This window comes from Rutilus rutilus, assembly GCF_951802725.1.
Source record: "Rutilus rutilus genome assembly, chromosome: 3".
Lineage (NCBI taxonomy): Eukaryota > Metazoa > Chordata > Actinopteri > Cypriniformes > Leuciscidae > Rutilus > Rutilus rutilus.
This window is the reverse complement of record NC_140211.1, coordinates 10,108,846-10,128,580: the sequence shown is the minus strand read 5'-3', so window position 1 is coordinate 10,128,580 and position 19,735 is coordinate 10,108,846. Positions and strand designations below refer to the sequence as shown.

At 37.2% G+C, this 19,735-nt stretch overlaps 1 protein-coding gene across 1 annotated transcript; it reads left to right on the top strand.

Moving 5' to 3' along the window:
- Positions 1-8,121: 8,121 nt before the first annotated feature.
- ponzr1 (plac8 onzin related protein 1) lies at positions 8,122-15,198 on the top strand. Its single transcript, XM_084405957.1, has 4 exons — positions 8,122-8,274; positions 8,957-9,052; positions 9,473-9,618; positions 14,673-15,198. Exons 2-4 carry the CDS (start codon positions 8,959-8,961, stop codon positions 14,805-14,807), a joined length of 375 nt encoding a protein of 124 aa, XP_084262083.1. The 5' UTR covers positions 8,122-8,274; positions 8,957-8,958; the 3' UTR covers positions 14,808-15,198.
- Positions 15,199-19,735: the final 4,537 nt, after the last annotated feature.

Genomic DNA, 19,735 nt, shown 5'->3' with positions numbered 1-19,735 from the left:
GTAATGCTATTATGGGTGGGTGCCCTGCACGCTTAATAAACAAACTACAGCTGGTCCAAAACGCAGCAGCTCGAGTTCTTACCAGAACCAGGAAGTTTGACCATATTAGCTCAGTTCTGTCAACACTGCATTGGCTCCCTATTAAACATCGTATACATTTTAAAATATTGCTGATCACTTACAAAGCACTAAATGGTTTAGCTCCGCAGTACTTGAGCGAGCTCTTAACGCATTATAGTCCTTCACGTCTATTGCGATCTCAAAATTCCGGCCAGTTGATAATATCTAGAATATCAAAATCGACTGCTGGCGGTAGATCCTTTTCCTATTTAGCACCAAAACTTTGGAACAATCTTCCTAACATTGTCCGGGAAGAAGACACACTCTGTCAGTTCAAAGCTAGACTAAAAACACATCTCTTTGACCTAGCATACACATAACACATTATAGACTTTTATAATTCAATGTTAGGCTGCATAGTTTAGGTCAGCTGGAACTGGGAACACTCCCCATAAATCCTGATGTACTGGTTACATCATCATAAGGATGGAGTCTACACTACTATTAGTCTCTCTGTTTATCTGAGGTTTACTGCAGTCCGCCGGATCCAGGCCGTATCCAGATCCGATGAAGAACATGCACCTGGACATGATGACAACGCAGTCCTGAAGTCTCAACCAGTCCCTCCCTGTTTACTGAAGTCAGCCGGATTTTTTCTCCAATCTGTCACTGATGGAGTTTTGGTTCCTTGCCACTGTTGCCTTGGCTTTTGGCTTGCTTAGTTGGGGTGGAGACATTTAACCCTTTCATGCATAGTGGTCACTACAGTGGACAGCTATTCAAAAAACATTTTTTTGCAAATGCATGGATTTTTTTGGCAAAGTTGCACATCAACCTCTACAGTGGACTCTTGTGCATCATCTTATACATTGCCACCAAGTGGCAAGCCGTTGTGTGTTGATTTTTTCCCCCTCCTAACCAAGAGGGCCAATGGTCAGTCAGAAATGCCAAGTTGCTCCGGAATATCCACCCATTCCTTCTAATCCTATGAGACTCTTGTAGGTAAACAAATATTGCAGCATCAAGCAATATCTAATGAGTCATATCACAGTTACATTTTCCAAGTTTTGATTTTAGATTGGGAGAAAATTCTGATTAATCATCTGTCCACTATAGTGGACCTCATGCATCAATTGTTATATTTCAGCTACAATTCATATTTATACTGTGAATGTTGTTTTTGAAAATACTTAATCTGCAGTAACTTTTTTTGACTGTAAATAAATGTATTTGTATTATTAGAATGTAATTTTCATTTACATCAAAAAAGTAATGTGAAATGTATGTGACTTGTAATGCATTACTTGTTAGATCAAAAAGTAATCTGATTACGTAATGCATGTTGCTGGTAATGCATTACTTTACTTGTTAGATCAAAAAGTAATCTGATTTCGTAATGCACGTTACTTGTAATGCGTTTCTTTACTTGTAACATCAAAAAGTAATCTGATTACGTAATGCACATTACTTGTAATTAATTACTTGTTAGATCAAAAAGTAATCTGATTACGTAATGCATGTTGCTTGTAATGCATTACTTGTTAGATCAAAAAGTAATCTGATTTCGTAATGCACGTTACTTGTAATGCGTTTCTTTACTCTTAACATCACAAAGTAATCTGATTACGTAATGCACATTACTTGTAATTAATTACTTTACTTGTTAGATCAAAAAGTAATCTGATTATGTAACGCATGTTACTTGTAAAACATTACTTTACTCGTAACATTTATAAAAAATATGATCACGTAATGCACGTTACTTGTAACGCATTACTTTACTCGTAACATCAAAAAAGTAATCTGATTGCGTTATGTATGTTACTTGTAATTCGTTACCCCCAACACTGCTCATTTCAGATTTCAGATTGAAAACACCTGATCTCTAGGTTTTCTCAGAGGAGGGCTATGCTAGAAATGTGTCCATCTTGAACATAATCAGAATGATCAGCTATTAAGGGTAATATCCATACTCTGGTACACTGGAGGGAGCATCTGAGTGGTTTCCACAGTTGTACCTTGACAGGCTGTAGAAATTTCTGATGGAATCATGTCCTCATGTTCTGATATCAAAGATACGCCAATTTCAACTTGTATGAAGTTCAATTGCCTTGAACTATTTTATAGTTTTCACATGATTTGATATAATTTATTGATTGGTTTGTTAAATACACAGACTATATCTGTTTGATTATTATATTATATTTAATACAGCATCTCTTCAGTTTAAACCTCAAGTGGACAAATTTGTACACACAAAAAAAATCTTGTTTTTCATGCCCTAAGAGCAATAAAAACACAAAGGAAAAATATTTTGACTGAGGTTATCATAATTCATGCATGAAAGGGTTAATATTCACCAATATTATTGATCTGCCTTACTTAAGATGGACGATGACGCAATTTTCTTCTAGATACAAACTTTGTTGTATTATTTTCATGTTATCACTGTGAAGCTGCTTTGATACAATCTGTATTGTAAATAGCGCTATATAAATAAAGGTGTCTTGACTTGACTTAATCAAATTAACTAAATACGCGTTTATTTTAAAACTTTCCACTCAAAACGGTGATTATATATATTTTAAGGTGTGTGTGTGTGTGTGTGTGTGTGTGTGTGTACATTTAAAGGAATAGCCTAGTTCACCTAAAAATTCTAATGTAGGCTACCCATAATTTACTCGCCCTCAAGCCATATAGGCGTATATGACTTTCTTCTTTCAGCCTAACACAATCAGAGTTAAATTAAAAATATCCTGGCTCTTCCAAGCTTAATAATGGGAGTGAATATAGCCAAAAAATATGTGTATTTTACTCAGAAGGGCGGTGGTCATGTGATTTTACCCCGTTGCTCATTGGTTAAAATTGTGGTTTACAGCCACCCTGTGTTAAAAAACTCCTAATTGATTAAAAGTAAAAATTGTATATTGCTCCCAGGCGCGTTCTTGAACTGAGGACCTGCTGGGGATTCTGAGCGGCTCTTTATCAGAGATCAGCAGTAAAAGTTGGAACATAGCGCCACCTAGTGTTCGAAGACTCACAACATAATTTAATAATAATGATAAACAAAAACATTTATGTTAACTCTCTGGTGCTGTGCGGTCATTTTATATGTTTTTACGGTATTTGTTTTTAGAAATTTCTACTTCGTCGAAATGGCCTACGAAACTTTTGGCACTTGCTGTGTATAGGCTACACACACACACACACACACACACACACACACACACACACACACAAATCATGGACATGATTCGAAAACGTCGAAATTTTATGGGAGACGAATTTCAGCGATATCAACCTCAAATTTTTTCATAATAATAAACAAACTTTTTTTTTTTTTTTTTTTTTTTTTTTTTTTTACTTTTTGAACTATTTTCACATCAGCAATAATCTGCCTTCTTTAAAATAAGACTAAACTTCAGTCTGTGATCCAAAGCATTCAAGATTTATGACAGTTTAAGTTGGAAATTTCCTTTTCAGGTCTAAGCTAAAAAAGTGATAACAGGTAATAAATTGATCATAACTATATTGTAACAAAATATTGTTGATTTACCTTAAAGTAAGTTAACTGGTTGCTTTAAAATGTTGAGTTCTTTGACATTAAAAAGTTAATTCAATGAAGGAGATTGGTTTAATCAACATAAACTCAAAATATTATGTTATCTGAACCACACTGATTATCTAAGTTGTTTTGACAAAAGAAAAAAGTTTTGATAACACATTTTGAAAATATATTTTTTACAGTGGTTAATGGTAAAAAAAACTACCATTTTAATGGTAAAAAACTACGAACTTTTTTTTCCCAGGATGGTAGGGGAAGACTCATTAATATTCATTAGGGAAGTCATCCCTGATTGGTCTTAACCCCAGTGACGGGTAGGTTAAGGGCCGGGGTTAGGGTAGGTCATCAGACCCCCAGTGGCGGGTAGGTTTTAGGGGCGGGGTTAGGGGTAGGTCATCAGACCAATCAGGGATGACTTCCCTGATGAATATTAATGAGTCTTCCCCTACCATCCTGGGGAAAAAAAGTTCGCCTCCCGTTCACCACCAGAGGTCCTTCTTCTCACAGTTTTGATTAGTCCTAGTCTTGTTCCTGTCTTCAGTATGGACCTTTTTCACAGGCATTTTGGTTTTAATGGTCATGATGAGCATCGTAAATCCTCCAACGTTTTTTATAATTAAATTTTTATAACACTGTATTTTGCATTATATTACATATGCATAAAATTTCAAAGAACTATAGTTTGCGCTGTTGTGACTCGTGAGTCGTGAGGGTGTTTCTACTACAGCGGCTGTGGGAGTGACGGTCAAAATGACCGTTATCAATCTCTCTCTCTATTTTTGTCCCCTTTTTAAAGTTGTGAAAACACAATTGTGGAGTTTTTCTTTTGCTATATGAGCAAATGGGAACACACACACACACACAAAAAATTAACATATTTTACCATTCGCCACTAGACATTTACCTTAGGCTACTGACAAACCCGGAAATGTGAAAAGGGTCTAACGGCATTCCAATGTACTGGATACTGTATGTATTCATCCTGTAGCCTACATCCTACAAAGATCCTGTAGGCTATATATTGTTAATTTCACATTTGCAAGCGTTCTCGTCACATTTATTCATTTAACAGATGCTTTTGTCTCATGTACCTGCTTTTGGTCTTGTCTGGATTGGTCTATGGATTTGTCATTTTTGCCTATATGCTTAATTTGTTATTGCTTGTATTTTTTAGGTGGAAAAATCCCTCCAACATACATACTGCACACACACACGCGGTGGAAAATAGTACTACTACACACAGGGGGCACAGTGGTTATGTGGTAAACATACCACAAAGTCTTGTGTAAAGAAGAATAGAGCAAGAGGAAATTACATTATTTTGTGGCCCTTTTCGTGAAAGAGAATAAAAGCAACCAGGGCTTGACATTAACTTTTTTCCTCACTAGCCAATGTGGCTAGTGGTTTTCCAAAGTTACTAGCCACACAGCATTTTTACTAGCCACATTTTAGTTGTTGTGAAATTACCTGATAAAAGTGGACTATGGCGTGCTAAAATTTACTTGAACTAGATTTACAACCCTTTTAAATGTAAAACCAAACTTACATCCACCCAAATCAAGACTACATAAATATATAACAATACAGATCATTATCATTAGCTCTGATAAGGTTGTGTGTAAAGCTCCTTTTTTAAAATAAAACCATGTATTATGTATTATATGTTGCCACATTGCTACACCGGCATACGAGATAACTCCAGCAGGGCAGCTAGCTGTCTCTTCGATTCTTTGTTGTAGGTCACTAGCGACAATACTCATTAGGGCTGTCAAAATTGCTCAAAAATGACCTTCGAATATTCCCTCTAAAAAAAACACATAGCTTATCTTCGAACTATTCGAACATCTGGTTGCACATTTTGTCAATGACGCGCATTACGTCAATAACAGGACAAATTAATACAAAGAGACATAACTACTTGTATAGGTAGTTTCACACTTATTTCAGATGCCTTTTGAAAAGACTACAATTATTCAACCCGCCAAAGTGGCTAGTTGGAGTGACTGCGTTACCCGCCACGAGCAAAATCCACCCGCATTTGGCGGGTTGGCGGGTGTTAATGTCAAGCCCTGAAGCAACTACTCCCATTAATCTCGGTATCACTGGATTGTTTTCAGAGCCGGACAGTAACGGAGTACATTTACTTGAGTACAGTACTTAAGTACAATTTTGAGGGATCTGTACTTTACTCGAGTATCATTTTTGGGGAGTACTCATGACTTTACTCAAGTACATTTGAGAGGCAAATATTGTACTCTTTACTCCACTACATTTCTATCCATAACTGTGAGTACCCGGTACTTCTTCTAAAAAAAAAAAAAGGAAAAAAAGGAAAAAAGAAACATCTCGGAAACCCTCAATTTGTTGTTTCCCTCTCAAATGTGATTGGATTGTGCAGACGCCACTGATTGGGACAGCCTATCGGCAATCACCTTCAGCTTTCCACCAAAGTCAACTCCATTGTCAGATTTAGATAAGAGACGAAACCAATGGATGAAAACGCAGTAGGTCCATCCCAGGACGGTAGGGGAAGACTCATGAATATTCATTAGGGAAGTCATCCCTGATTGGTCTTAACTCCAGTGACGGGTAGGTTTAGGGGCGGGGTTAGGGAGGTCATAAGACCCCCAGTGACGGGTAGGTTTAGGATTGGGGTTAGGGGTAGGTCATCAGACCAATCAGGGATGACTTCCCTAATGAATATTCATGAGTCTTCCCCGTGGCCCCACCTCGCCAGACTATTTCAATTTTCTGAACAAGTTAATGATAGTTTTCACTTCAAGTGTTTGCTGTGTTTACCAATGAAAGCACTGTGGCAGTAGTAATGCAATATTTAGAAAATGTACTCATGTACTCTTGATACTCAAGTACTTTTAAAAACAAGTACTTTAGTACTTTTACTTAAGTAGACATCTGACTGTAGTACTTGTACTTGTACTTGTCCGCCTCTGATTGTTTTTATTGTCCCACTGCTGATGATGTAGTATAAGCCTAAACACATAATCAGAGAGAATAATGAGTGAACCGGAGGGACATTGCATGGCATTCTAGTGGTTTTAATGCATTTTGCTTATTGTTTTTAATATGAAGTTTTGACTGTGACTGATGTGATGTGATTTTTACTTGCGCTATCACTAGGCTACACCCATCAAATTATATAGGCTATATATATATCATATGATATACAATGATATGCAGTCAACCCATCCATGTCATATAAAAATAACATAAGTTATTTACATTGTTGTATTGTACACAGAGGACGAGAAATCAACTGGACAGAGAGAAGAATTAGACTGGGCTAAACTCCAAAAATGTTCCCTCATGTTTTATCACTAAGCTGCCTCGCCTTTGAATGTTTAGCCCTTCCTTCCTTCCTTCTCTGATTTTCTGAGTGAAACTTGTGATTATTTAATCTAATCTATATTAGTAAAACCACGAGGTGAGCGAAGCTCGTGCTGCTGTGTGATGCAGGCGACACGATTTGCACTGAGATTTCCTTCAGTCAGTCAGTCAAATTTTCCTGAAAAGTATGACAAATGCAAACTGTAAATATCAATATTACACATTTATTGGATTCACATCTGTAATAAAATATGGTCATCGCAATTTTGCAATATTTTGCTGAGCCTGGAATGACATCTCCGTCTGAAAATGTAGTCCTGATGTAACCAGTCCAACACAACGCACCCCCAGCGGGATTCGAACCAGGGTCTCTGGCGTGGCATGCTAACAAGGACACTAAAGAAAGACCACAGCCCCTTGCGCACCAGTGGTGTGAGGTTTACACAGCTCTTACTTAGTAACACTCACACCCATCCATGTCACGGCACCAACCTTTAGCTTCCTTGTTAGCGCACCTGTCTCCTCCGGTTACACTTCCTATTCATGCCTAGACCAATCCCTACCAATTATAGATATCCCTAGAATCAGAGGGAAATGATATGTGAATAACACTAATGTTTAAACCTTGCCCTGGTTTTTAGCCTAAACTTTACTTAAACAATACTTGTCGCTCAAATCTGATTAGTTGATTGGAATGTTGATTGGCGTTTCTTTGTTCTATTGAACACACAAAAAAGATATTTTGAAGAATGTTGTTAACCAATCCGTTGTTAACCCATTGACTTCCATTATATGTAAAAAAAGATATACTATGGAAGTCATTGTGGACCAGACACGTTGGTTTGGTTACCAACATTATAAAAAAAAACATTTTGTGTGTGTGTTCAACAGAACAAAGAAACTCATACAGGTTTAGAACATCTTGAGTGTGAGTAATGACAGAATTTTAGGGTGTGAACTATCCCTTTAAGAACATGTTGTAATGTAGACTACATGGTGAAATCAACAATAAAATAATTTTAAACAAACTGTTTAAATACGTATTAAATGGATTATTTCTATAATCATTTGTGTTACAGTGTTGATATATTAAATGCCTCGAGCGGAAATCTCATTCCACAGAACTACTACTACTAAAAGAAATTTACTACGTGTCGATACGCCTTCTCTGTGGTAAGCAGAAAAACAAACAGGCAAATGATGCCTCGCTCAGAGTGTTGATCTCATTTCTAGTTAAGAGCCTTCTTTTAGGTTTCATTTTCCCGAAGACCCCCAGCGCTACACTTCTCCAGACTGAAAGCAAGGTAGATGACACTTTTTTTCTTTTCTTTTTTTACTAATATATCGAATGTTTAATGCTAATTTAGATTTTTCTTCAACAATTAAACGTGTTTATCGAATAACTGCGCAATAAGAGTTTTGTTTCTTCAAATGATCGCGTGCTAAATGCGCAATGAAATTTTTATTTCATGCTCACAAGTTGTTTAATCAGAAAACTTTATCTTCACAATAAGCACACAATCTAAAAACTGATCTCATTATAGCCAGCTTCTAAAAAGAGAATAGTAGGCTACTACATTTTCAGAAAGGTCTTTATTTTATCGGTCAGATTCTCAAAATAGCTTCTTCTTTTTTTTCATTCATGGAAAAAGGAACGGTTAATAAGTTCACTTTCAATTGCAAATCTGTAAAACTTTTAAGGGAGTTTATAACTGACTCATTTGAACAGCTAACAGCGACTTTGAAAGAAATAAGTGTAATGGGAGCCCCCCCAAAGGACTTTAGCAGAAGGGTGTCTGTGCAACTCTAACAATAGTGAATTCAGGGTGATTGGGACACTTTTTTTTTGGAAAACGTGTCCCAATCGACCTAAATTCACTCTATAGTTTAATATTCTAGGGATTAAAGCGTGACACATTACTCTTTACTTAATTTACCTTGATATTCTTATCTATCTCTCCATCGCCGTCCATTCTTTCTTTGCAGTCATGGCACATACTACTACAGTTGTGACAACCCAGCATGTCTCCTCTGGGACCTGGACCACAGGCATCTGCGACTGCTGTTCTGATATGGGCACTTGTAAGTCTACCTACTGAACCATGAACTCTCGGTTCCCTTTTCCCACAGCATGTTTGAATGTGCAATCCAATCTGATGCTGGTTTGATGTTGCATAATAAGTTCCAGAGTAGCACTGAAAATGTACGGAAAATCAGGCACCGCCTTGCTCTCACAAAGCACTAATTAAAAAAAGTAGGAACAGTGTAAATGTAGGCCTACTTTATGAGATTATGTAGTTGACTTCAGTGCAAAGTTTTCTTTTCAATCACTGCTTTTTAAAAAAAAATGTACATTCATGTTTTCTGTTCCTTTTTATAGAATTATAAAAATTTTCAACCTTAACTTTGCATAGAGATCTGGGTTGTAACTAGTGCTTTAGTGCATGCCCAGCTCAAAAATCAACCCACGTGTGAGTGTGAGTGTGTGTGTGTGTGTTTCAGGTTGCTGTGCCCTGTGGTGTTTCCCATGTATGCAGTGTCAGACGGCCTCGCAGTTTGGTTGGTGTTTCTGCATGCCATTGCTGGACTGCTGCATGATTGTGTCCTGCTGTCTCCGCCAGAAGATGAGAGACCGGTACAGCATCCATGTGAGTTTACACAAACACACACACAGACAGACGCACACATGCCCAGCAGATGATTTATAGAGGAAAGACTTGCACAGAGTAGATGAGAAGATTTGTTAACCGCTAACAGCTTCCTGTTTGTCTGTCTGGTGAATGCGCTGACATGCCCATGCCACAGAAGTACTACGTACAAAACTTTGTGTAAGTAAAAGTAGCCGTGTATTCTGACGAAGTAAATGTGTCTGCAATCAACATAGAAACCATAAATACAAAAACAAAGAAGAGCTGGATCAAAATGCAGTGAGTTTAATGATAAAAGAAACATAACAAATCCAACACAGAGAACCGGATTCTGGGGTATTCCAGAAAGCAAGGTTATCTTAGCGTCAAACATACCCTGAACTCTTGGTTGATTAACTCAAACCTTGCTTACTCGAGCTATGCTGGTTCCAAAAACACATCCGGGAGTAAGTTCAATCAACTCAGAGTATGTTAACGGTTAACACACCAGACATTCTCAACAGAGCAGCGAATCGACGAGTCACCATGGAAACAGACGCTAAGAAGAAACGCGCCATACTACTTCTTTCTTCTTCTTTTGTTCAATGCTGATTTCCATACTTATTTCATGTCACCACCTATTTGGTGGTTGTGCAATCATTTTTCACTCATTTAGTTTAATAATATTTAATCACTGTAAATAAGAATGATATCGTTGTATGATGCTAATTATATAATAAAAAGAAAGACTGATTAGACTAAATAACAGTTTGTGCTTGCAAAGATAACATGGCTGTTAAAGTTAATTTTTTTATTATTATGCGTTTTTTTTAAAGCTGAACGCAGATCAACGATGTGTGAGATAATTATATATATTAAAATAAAATGAACATTACCTTATTTTGATAGTTCTTTATATATCGATATAACTATATATATATATATATATATAATATTATGTGCAATCTGTCACGCCCACTAGAGCCCGAACACTAAACTAACCCTGGAACATGAGCTTACATATCCTGAACGTTACCTCTGTTTTTTTGGAACTGAAAGTCGAGGTTATCCGCTTACTCACCCTTAAACATACCCGGGTATGTCACATAGCCTGCTTTCTGGAATACCCCCCTTTGGGAACAGAATGAGTGCACTAAAACATAACATCCATGAAGTACATGACTCGACAAGGAACACAAGAAACACTGGGGTTTAAATACACAAGGGGTGACAAGATAACAAGATAACAAGGGAGAGTGATTAATCGACATGGAAACACAAGAGGGTAACTATGGGAACTAACAAGATTTAGGGAAACAGGGCCACCACGGACACGAGCAGGGAAAACACAGAAAACAGTGAAACAGGCTGAGATCGTGACAATTATATTGGTGTTTGCTCTTCAAACAGTATTGTCATAATGTCGTTTGTCACATCGCATTTATGGTTTAAGTGTTAAGCTATGTGTGTGCAGTCTTAGAAGGACAGTTCACCAGTAAAAAAAGAAAGAAATCTGTCATCATTTACTCACCCTCATGTGTTTCCGTGTATGATGTTTATGACGTGTATAACGTATGCGGTGTTGGGTAAGTTACCCTAAAAAGGTAATTCATTTCTAGCTACTTGTTACATTTTCAATACTGTAATTAGAATACTGCAATAATTACTCTATAATCCCATATAAACCTCGACCAGTTGAACAATGCAAGGATAGACATGATACTGCTCGCTTAATTCTTTCAAATAGATAATATAAAATTGCATAAATTATTCTTGAACTGAACAAAGTATTTAAAGGGTGAAGGTTACATCAAAAACATACATTGTAGCATTATTATTCTTTAAATTTTGATGTTAAATCCACTATTGTTTTATACAGAAATGTTCTATTTAAAGTATTTCATGCAATAACATCAGAAGTAACTAATTAATCAGAAAGTAAGGTTTAACAAGATCATTTAAAGAAAGTTTTTGTTCATTTAGTTCAACAACGTTGGTCCAAAACTTTCATTGTATGAACAAAACGACACATTTTTCATAATATAGTAAACACTTCTTTTGTGTTCCGTGTAAAAAAGAAAGTCATACAGATTTGGAACAACATTTTTCATATTTCTTTCAATTGCTACAATGTTCTTGAATAGGTCTGTTCATGCAACGTGCTACAATGTTTTTGTAATTTTCACATCCTCATTTGTATGATGCAGTTTACCTCGTTCATTTTTAATACAGAACTGAGGAACAGATGTTAATGAGGAGGAAGTTCCTTTTAAAAGTAAAATAGATGTGGCAGTTGTTTCATAACCAAGCAAATCTTACATTCTAAAAACTCCTTTATGGATGTATGTCATGGCCATATAAAAGTATGGAAATACAATTAACCCACTTAAGTATCGCGTCTCTGTCAGAGGCACCATAAACCTTTATAAATGATTGACTAGTATTATGACTTTGATATTGTACCATATAAAACTGAACTTTGACTTACTTTCCAATACATGGCTATTTTGAGTGTGTAGCTTCAAGTGAATGCCAAATTTGTGCATCTAAATAACTGGTCATTGACCAGATCTTGTCCAAAAATGTATGCAGCTCTTGATGGAAATGACATCACAATATTTATTTCCATCAAGAGGCGCATACATTTTTGGTCAAGATCTTGTATTGACAATGCAAGAGTCCAGCACTCTGTAAAGTCTCCTCCAGCACATCCCAAAGACTTTCAATGAGTTTAAGGTCTGGACTCAGAGGAGCCAATTCATGTGTGAAAATGATTCTTCTTGCTCCTTTGAGCCTGATGAATCTTGACATTGTCATCCTGGAATATGGCCATGATGAAAAGCTACACACTTCATCAATAAGGATTAGAAGAACTGTTACCAAACATATAACACGCTAGTAACATAATAATCACTGCAATAATGATCCAATCATAGACTCTTAAGCATTTACCTATTTAAATCCAAACAGCGACTTTGTTTTTGGGCCGGGCAGTGTATAACATATGCCTAGAGCACCTCCTAGTGGTCATTATATAAAACACAAAAGGAACCTACATGAGATATTGCTTAATAACTTAACAGCTTTAAAGCAACACTAAGGACATATTTTTTTACCTTAAAATAACGTTTCCAAAGTTGTATCAGTGGTTCATCAAGTCATAACAGGGTGAAAGGCACTTCACCCTAACCACACTATGCAAGTTTGCCAAACCGGGTCGCGTTTCGGTAGTTCGAATGAGACATAAGAAAACTGCAAATCTGACTTGCTTTACGTCAAGCATTACAATAGTCATTCGTTTCTGATGTCGCAATACATCATACTTTCATGAAATCATGCAACATACTCTACCTTGTCTGTGGACATCGTTCATTCCAAAGCCAGTGCTGGATAAACAGTGAGCGTGCATGCGACGGTAGGCTGCGGGCGGCGGAAATTATTTACGACAGCGGTAATGGACAATTCCGCTTCCAACCTGTAGGGGGACCGAAGAGTCCCAATCAGCAGTAAGGGGCGTGTCCATTCGTGATGGGGGAGGGGAGAGATTGAGCCAATCAGCAGTAGGGGGCGTGTCCACTCATGATGGGGGAGGAGAGAGAGTGAACAAGAGGGAGATTTGAAGAAAGACTGTAGAAAGAGTGATGGATGAGAGACATTACAAAAGAGGAAAGCTCAGAGGAATATCACTGGAAAAGAAGGGTTATGATCAGGCAAGAGCTTTAGGACCCACGTTACTATTAGAAAAGCTTTCCTGTGCTGGAGAGACCTGAGCGGGAAGGCCTGAAACAGACGCTGAAATTGCGTTGTTTCTGCTCCATACGTAACGCCACATTTGCTTTATTTTTCACAAAGCTTTATTTTGTTTCGCTTGAATCGCTATGATAAATGATAAAGAGACCTCCACTCTTGCATTGAGTGTTGGTGCATTAGGGTGCGGAGGGAGGGGTGTGTTTGTTTGGGCTGATTTCAAATATCAACAGTGTTTCTCAGAACTCATTTACTGCACCTTCTGACAGCAATGGAGGCAAAACAGATCAGAGAGAAATTTCACAATGGATGATTAAAAAAACAAAGGGAAGGAAATAAAGAAAAATACTGTGTGGGAGAGTTTTAGTTAGTAGTTAACCAGGACCAATCAAGTGCTGGTTTTGTGATATGTAACAGCTTTGAAGCATTGTATATGACAATAAACCAGTAACACCTATGGGGCTTTCCAAATACCCACAATTGCGGTCTTTGCACTTGACCTTTTGTCTACTTGCATGACGTATTTCCTGTTTTTGGCTCAAGTGTAGCATAAAGACTGCAAGTGCATGAGAAAATTGATTTTCAATACGTTGCATTTTAAAATAAACTTCTAAATGTCTGCTCAGTTGTCCCTATGTATCAGAAGACAGAATTTAAAATTGTGGTGCTTCTAATTAAGTGATAAAAAGCAGTTGCAATTGCAAATGTTGTACAAAATACACTCATTTTTGTACAAATAAAAAGCATTTTCAAAAAGAACAATTTGTTTTACTACCAAAATACATGTCAAATCTAATTCATTTAACTTACAGTGGAATGTTTTCCTCTCTATATCTCACGATTTCGGGGGATGCGATTTCCCGAACCTAATGCATGATGGGATACGTTTAGCCTTGAATAACGCTCCAATGTGGTATTCAAAATAGTGTGTGTTTAGTGTGCGTTCAGGGCACTGCGCTTTGCCATTTACTAGACATGGGATAGTCTTGCACACTTACTTCCTGTGGCGTACACGCGCTCTCAAGTTGTCAAGACCGCAAGTGTGTGTATTTGGAAAGGCCCTGTGTCTTGCCTTTGCTTGGAGAAGTGACAATGTAAGATCAAAGGAAGTAAAGTCTCTGTTTGGGCTATTAAGGAAATGCAACTATGCGATTCATATCAATTCATGTTCAACGTCTGGGACTTAACTAAGTGCTATTGGCTAAAATGGGACACTCCCATATTTGCTCCACCCTAACTTCCTGTTTCAATAGAAAATACAACAGTTTTGTCGAGCCAATAAGGATTATATAATTATGAATTCATTTGACTCTTTGTTTCTTCCTCAGGGTTCGTGCTGCGATGACTTTTGCACACTCTGCTTCTGTTATCCTTGCGCCTGGTGTCAGATGTCTCGAGAAATCAAGACTCGTGCCCGTTCTGGCACTGGCACTGTGGTCACCCAACAGATCATGCATAGTTAGAGATCAGTTTTGCTGTGAGTTCTGGTAGTATGGGCAAAAATTCATACAGGAGTCGAAACCCGGTGCCCTACCTAGTGTTGAGATGTAAAGGGCAACGTTTTTTATTATTGTATGCATGGCCTGCCTCTTATAAGTTGTCTTAACCTGTTCTACAACTCTTATATTCTGTGACTCTGTTCTTTTAATACTATTCTGTTGATTACAAATTACAAAACATAGACACAGCATAGACATAGATTTTATGTACTGCAATTGTATAATCAAAAAAAAAACAAAAAAACATTCGTATTTCTTTAATAAATTGTTGTACAAATCAGTTTACTCTGTTAGTTTGCTGTCAGTTTGTTTGGATTAGTTCTTTTCAGGAATAAAATGATGAGGTAAAAACCTGTTCTGGCATGTTTATATTTGTGTGCACTGGTGCATTTGCTTATTGATATTTATCCCAGGTGTGAGAACACAAAAAAGATGATGCTTACAGATAAAGCATGGATTCCCTCCACTACACACACAACAACTTTTGTTGTGACACCATCTATACATTTACATTCTAACTAAATATATTAAAAGTTATCATATTCCTTTGCGTAAGTGCTATTTCCACATACAGATGGTGTTCACAAAAATGCAAATAAAAGTCTGAAATTTTGCACATGGCAATTCACATTTGGAAAATTACTTTGCATATTTTCACTTCTCGTAGCATGTTGGTGCAAATTTTAATCCTTGCATGCCCTGTGGTTTGCGCTGGCAACAATTCATTGATTGTACACATCACGTTTGACGGAAATGCTCCAGTGGAAATGCTGTTCCACAAATGCAAAATTCAAACATAGGAAGGGAATTCTTTTGTAGACTTCCCCAAACATTGTGAAAATGTTTACTTTATTTTGGTGATATTTGTTTATATTGTGCAATGACGTTCTCGAGCTCCCATGGGTTTAGTAAGGTCTTTGGTCAAACTGCATTTGACTTCAGCTGCATTCAAACCTTTGTTGACTTAAAGGGACAGTACACCCAAAAACTAAATTCTGTCATCATTTACTCTCCCTCAAGTTGTTCCAAACCTGTATGAGTTTCTTTCTTCTGTTGAACACAAAAGAAGATATTCTGAAGAATGTTGGAAACCTGACAGCTAGCCTAGCCATTTAGTTTTTTTCCTTTTCCATAGCATTCAATGGCTACCGTCAACTGTTTGATTTACCAGCCTTCTTCAAAATATCTTCTTTTGTGTTCAACAGAAGAAAGACACTCAGGTTTGGAAGAATTCGAGGGTGAGTAAATGATGACAGAATTTGCATTTTTGGGTCAACTATCCCTTTAAAGTGCCCCTTTTGTGCTGTTGTACAACATCTAAAACCCACAACAACACTGGACCAAGCAAATAAATATAGTAAACCATAGGATAAAAATTATTTCCATGTTTTTGCCACAAAATTACATTTATTATGTACTGAAAGCCCACACTCTCTCCCACTCAAACTTGCACAGAAACGTGTTGTCAGCGCAGCTCTGAAGATTTGACCAGTAAAATAGTTTAGCAACTTAAAAGCTACATGACATTTCTCACTAGTCACTTAAAAATGTTGTGTTAAAAAAATAACCCAACGTTTTTTAGTGTGTAGCGAGGTAATAACGGCGCTGTTTCTTGAAGCGGAAAAACTGCCTTTCATCAATTTTTGCTTATGTTAAGGTTCCTAAAATTTTGTTTTGGAGTCTCCTACAATAGTTTTCTTTGCATTAAGGTCAAAAAACATCTTACATTGTCTCACAATATACATTGCACATCACCTCATCTCTCAAAGAGTCTGAAAACAGTTTGTTCGAAGATTCAGTCTAAACCCCTCCTTTCCGAGAGCCTACTCTGCTCTGATTGGTCAGATGACCCAGTCTGTTGTGATTGGTCGACCGCTTACACTGAAAAAAAAAACAACCTGTTGGATTAACATCAAAAAAATATGTGCATCGGTTGCACATATTAAAGCTGGGTTTACGCAACATGATTTATACATGTTAAAGCTACATAATTTGTGTTTGTTAAATGAACATGAATGGCACAAGACTAAAATATGGTTAGATGAGAAACATAAAATAATAATTTAGGGAATACGAAAATGCATTTTTGCAAATTGAACAATCTGCCCATTGCCATTTTTTCATTCTCATCGCTGAAAACAGCGTCTTCTCGACACGAACAACACAAACCAAACTCTTCCAGCTTCAACTACAGTGTTTGAGGGTCAAAGTAGACATTGTTCAAAGGCAGCCAATGAAAACCATAGACTGGCATTATGCAAATGTGTTACATTGTTATGTAGGTTTGTAACAGGAAGTGAGACCGGAATTACTAACGACTCGTTTCAGCAGTTCAGAGTCGATACTTTCTTTTAGGAGGCAATAACTTTATTAGTCATGTAGACGTGCACTTTTAAAACAATGCATGAAAGGTAATATTTAAAAAAGCATAACATGGGATCTTTAAAATCAAGACACACACATAAATGTTTCTGGTCTAACAAGATTGCCTGCATATTTTATAACCATGATATAATGATACCAATCTACTGGAACTATCAAAAATCTGCTTTTTACTTTAAAATACTAACAACCTGTCCATAAAACATGGCCAATACTCATACATAGATGGTCCCACACAAAACACCAAAATTGACATTAACGATAACAAAAAGAAACAAAACTATTTAAATAAAATATAATCATGTGACAAGTCACACAGACACTTCTGGGACATTTCCTTTTACCGTTTTCACCGTAAATGAATATTTTATTTCATAGTTTTTTCTATTTTAAAGTACTTGCAATTAACCAATTAACAGGTTTTTACTGTGCCATTTTTCATGTAAAAACTGTACAGTGTGAAATTTATATAATGCGGGCACAGGAATGCTAGCCTGGCTCCGCCCTCCTACGTACTTCCGCTCAGAGGGAGTGGCTGAGAACGATGGCGTTGAGATCGTGCGCTAGTTTGAGTTGACATACGTCACGACCAAACGTTAGCAATTGGTTATGGCAGATCCAGAGTGACTCTGGTCAGATCCAATAGTTTTAAACTTCAACAGAGTACCCGCCTACAAGGAAGTTAACGCTTGTCAATGGAGAGAGGCCAGACTCTCTGTACAAATGAAATGTACGAGAGTCTGGTAGAACCAGGCTACAGGAATGCATCTGAAACTTAATATGTGTCTTTTCCCATGTTCACATGGAACATCCACAACATGAAATAGTCCAAGGAATGTGCAATGTCAAGGACAACACACACTCTGCTAGTTGAGAGGTTTGGCCTTGTGGGAACAAAACAGAACAAAACACTGACATCATGTATCACATCAGTGTGCTTAATTCATCATAAAGTAATAAAGTGTCTTTTACAAGTTTGACTGAGGCAAACTAAGCACAACCACTGTCCTTGATCTGAATCCATTCAGCAATAACAGTTAAACTCCTCATACAGGGAGTAGTTTCATTTCCTGTGAAACAGAAGTTATTCCCCTGCACTTTGAATTGTTGGACAGCTTCCTATCTGACTGACCTTGAGGGAGTTTCTTCAACCCAAGACACTGCAGTTTTATATCTTCCTTCTCTGTTTGACACAGAATTAATTTTTCAGACTACAAGCAAAATTAGCCCTAGAACATCTCTTCACATTCACGGTTTGTGTTCCCAGGCTGAATGACCACTGTTTGCGACTCTTTTCTTCACTCTTTTCTTTTTTATTCGTTTGGAAGTGCGCCATCAGACCATCCATTATTCTCAGAAAACAAGTAATCATATATCCGTCCCTCCCACGGCTCCTTGCCCAAGCTCTCCGCCGCTCCCTGTGAGAAAGAGGAGGAGAGGCAGGACATGAGTGGGAGAAGTTCTAGATGAATAAAGATAAGGTCTGTAATAGTGAAATTTTTTCCCCTTCTTTTTGGGGAACATGCAGCCTTTCAAGCCTGGGCAAAACAGATGAAACTAGAGAGTTGTTTTTTTTTTTTTTTTGAAGAGTTTTCTTTCGCTTATCTAGCTAAACGATCTGTCATTTTCTAAAAACAAAATAAACATTCATATACTTTTTAACCACAAATGCTCGTCTTGCACTAGCTGTGATGTGCCACGCATTACATAATACCGTTGAAAGGTCAAGCGTGACATAGGTGGAAGTACCGATTGTTTACAAAGGGAGTCAAAAAAATAAAAGGTAAAACAACGATGTTGGACGATTTTGAAGTTGGAGGAGAAAATTATATGGATTTTTCGCCCTACCTTACCTTTCTGAACTGGGATACGCGTGACCTTTCAACGTGATTATGTAATGTGTGGCATATTGCAGAGCTAGTGAGACGAGCATTTGTGGTTAAAAAGTAAATAAATGTTTTTAGAAACTGACCGATGGTTTGTCTAGATAAGACCCTTATTCCCTTATGTAGAGACTTTGAAGCTGCACTGAAACTGCAATTTGGACCTTCAAACCATTGGACCCCATTGAAGTCCACTTATAGAGAAAAATCCTGGAATGTTTTCCTCAAAAACCTTAATTTATTTTCGACTGAACAAAGAAAGACATTATTAAATTATCAGTACATTTTAATTCTGAAGTGAACTAATCCTTTAATCACAAGAAAATCCTCCCATACCAGCTTGGGTGGTAAACAAGGAAAGTTTGGAAGTAAAGAAACAGAACAGGCCCTGGTCTGAAAATAGCGGAGGAGGTGACAGCTCAAATTCAGAGGACAGCTTTGCGTAACCGCAGAAGGAAACAATTTGTATAAGTCTTTAAAATACCTCAGTCCTTTATTGCACCACACCAGAGAAACAGGTCAGTGATTCATGGGGAAAATGAGTGATTTATAAACAATGGCATGAAAGTGTGAACAGTAAAAGTGATAAACTTAAAATATCTAAAAGTTGAAAATATCAGTAAATCT

Coding starts and splice junctions, on each gene's coding strand:
- ponzr1 (XM_084405957.1), top strand. CDS start 8,959: ATGGCACATACTACTACAGTTGTGACAACCCAGCATGTCTCCTCTGGG. Junction 9,053..9,472: donor CTGTTCTGATATGGGCACTT/GTAAGTCTACCT, acceptor TGTGTGTTTCAG/GTTGCTGTGCCCTGTGGTGT. Junction 9,619..14,672: donor GAGACCGGTACAGCATCCAT/GTGAGTTTACAC, acceptor TTTCTTCCTCAG/GGTTCGTGCTGCGATGACTT.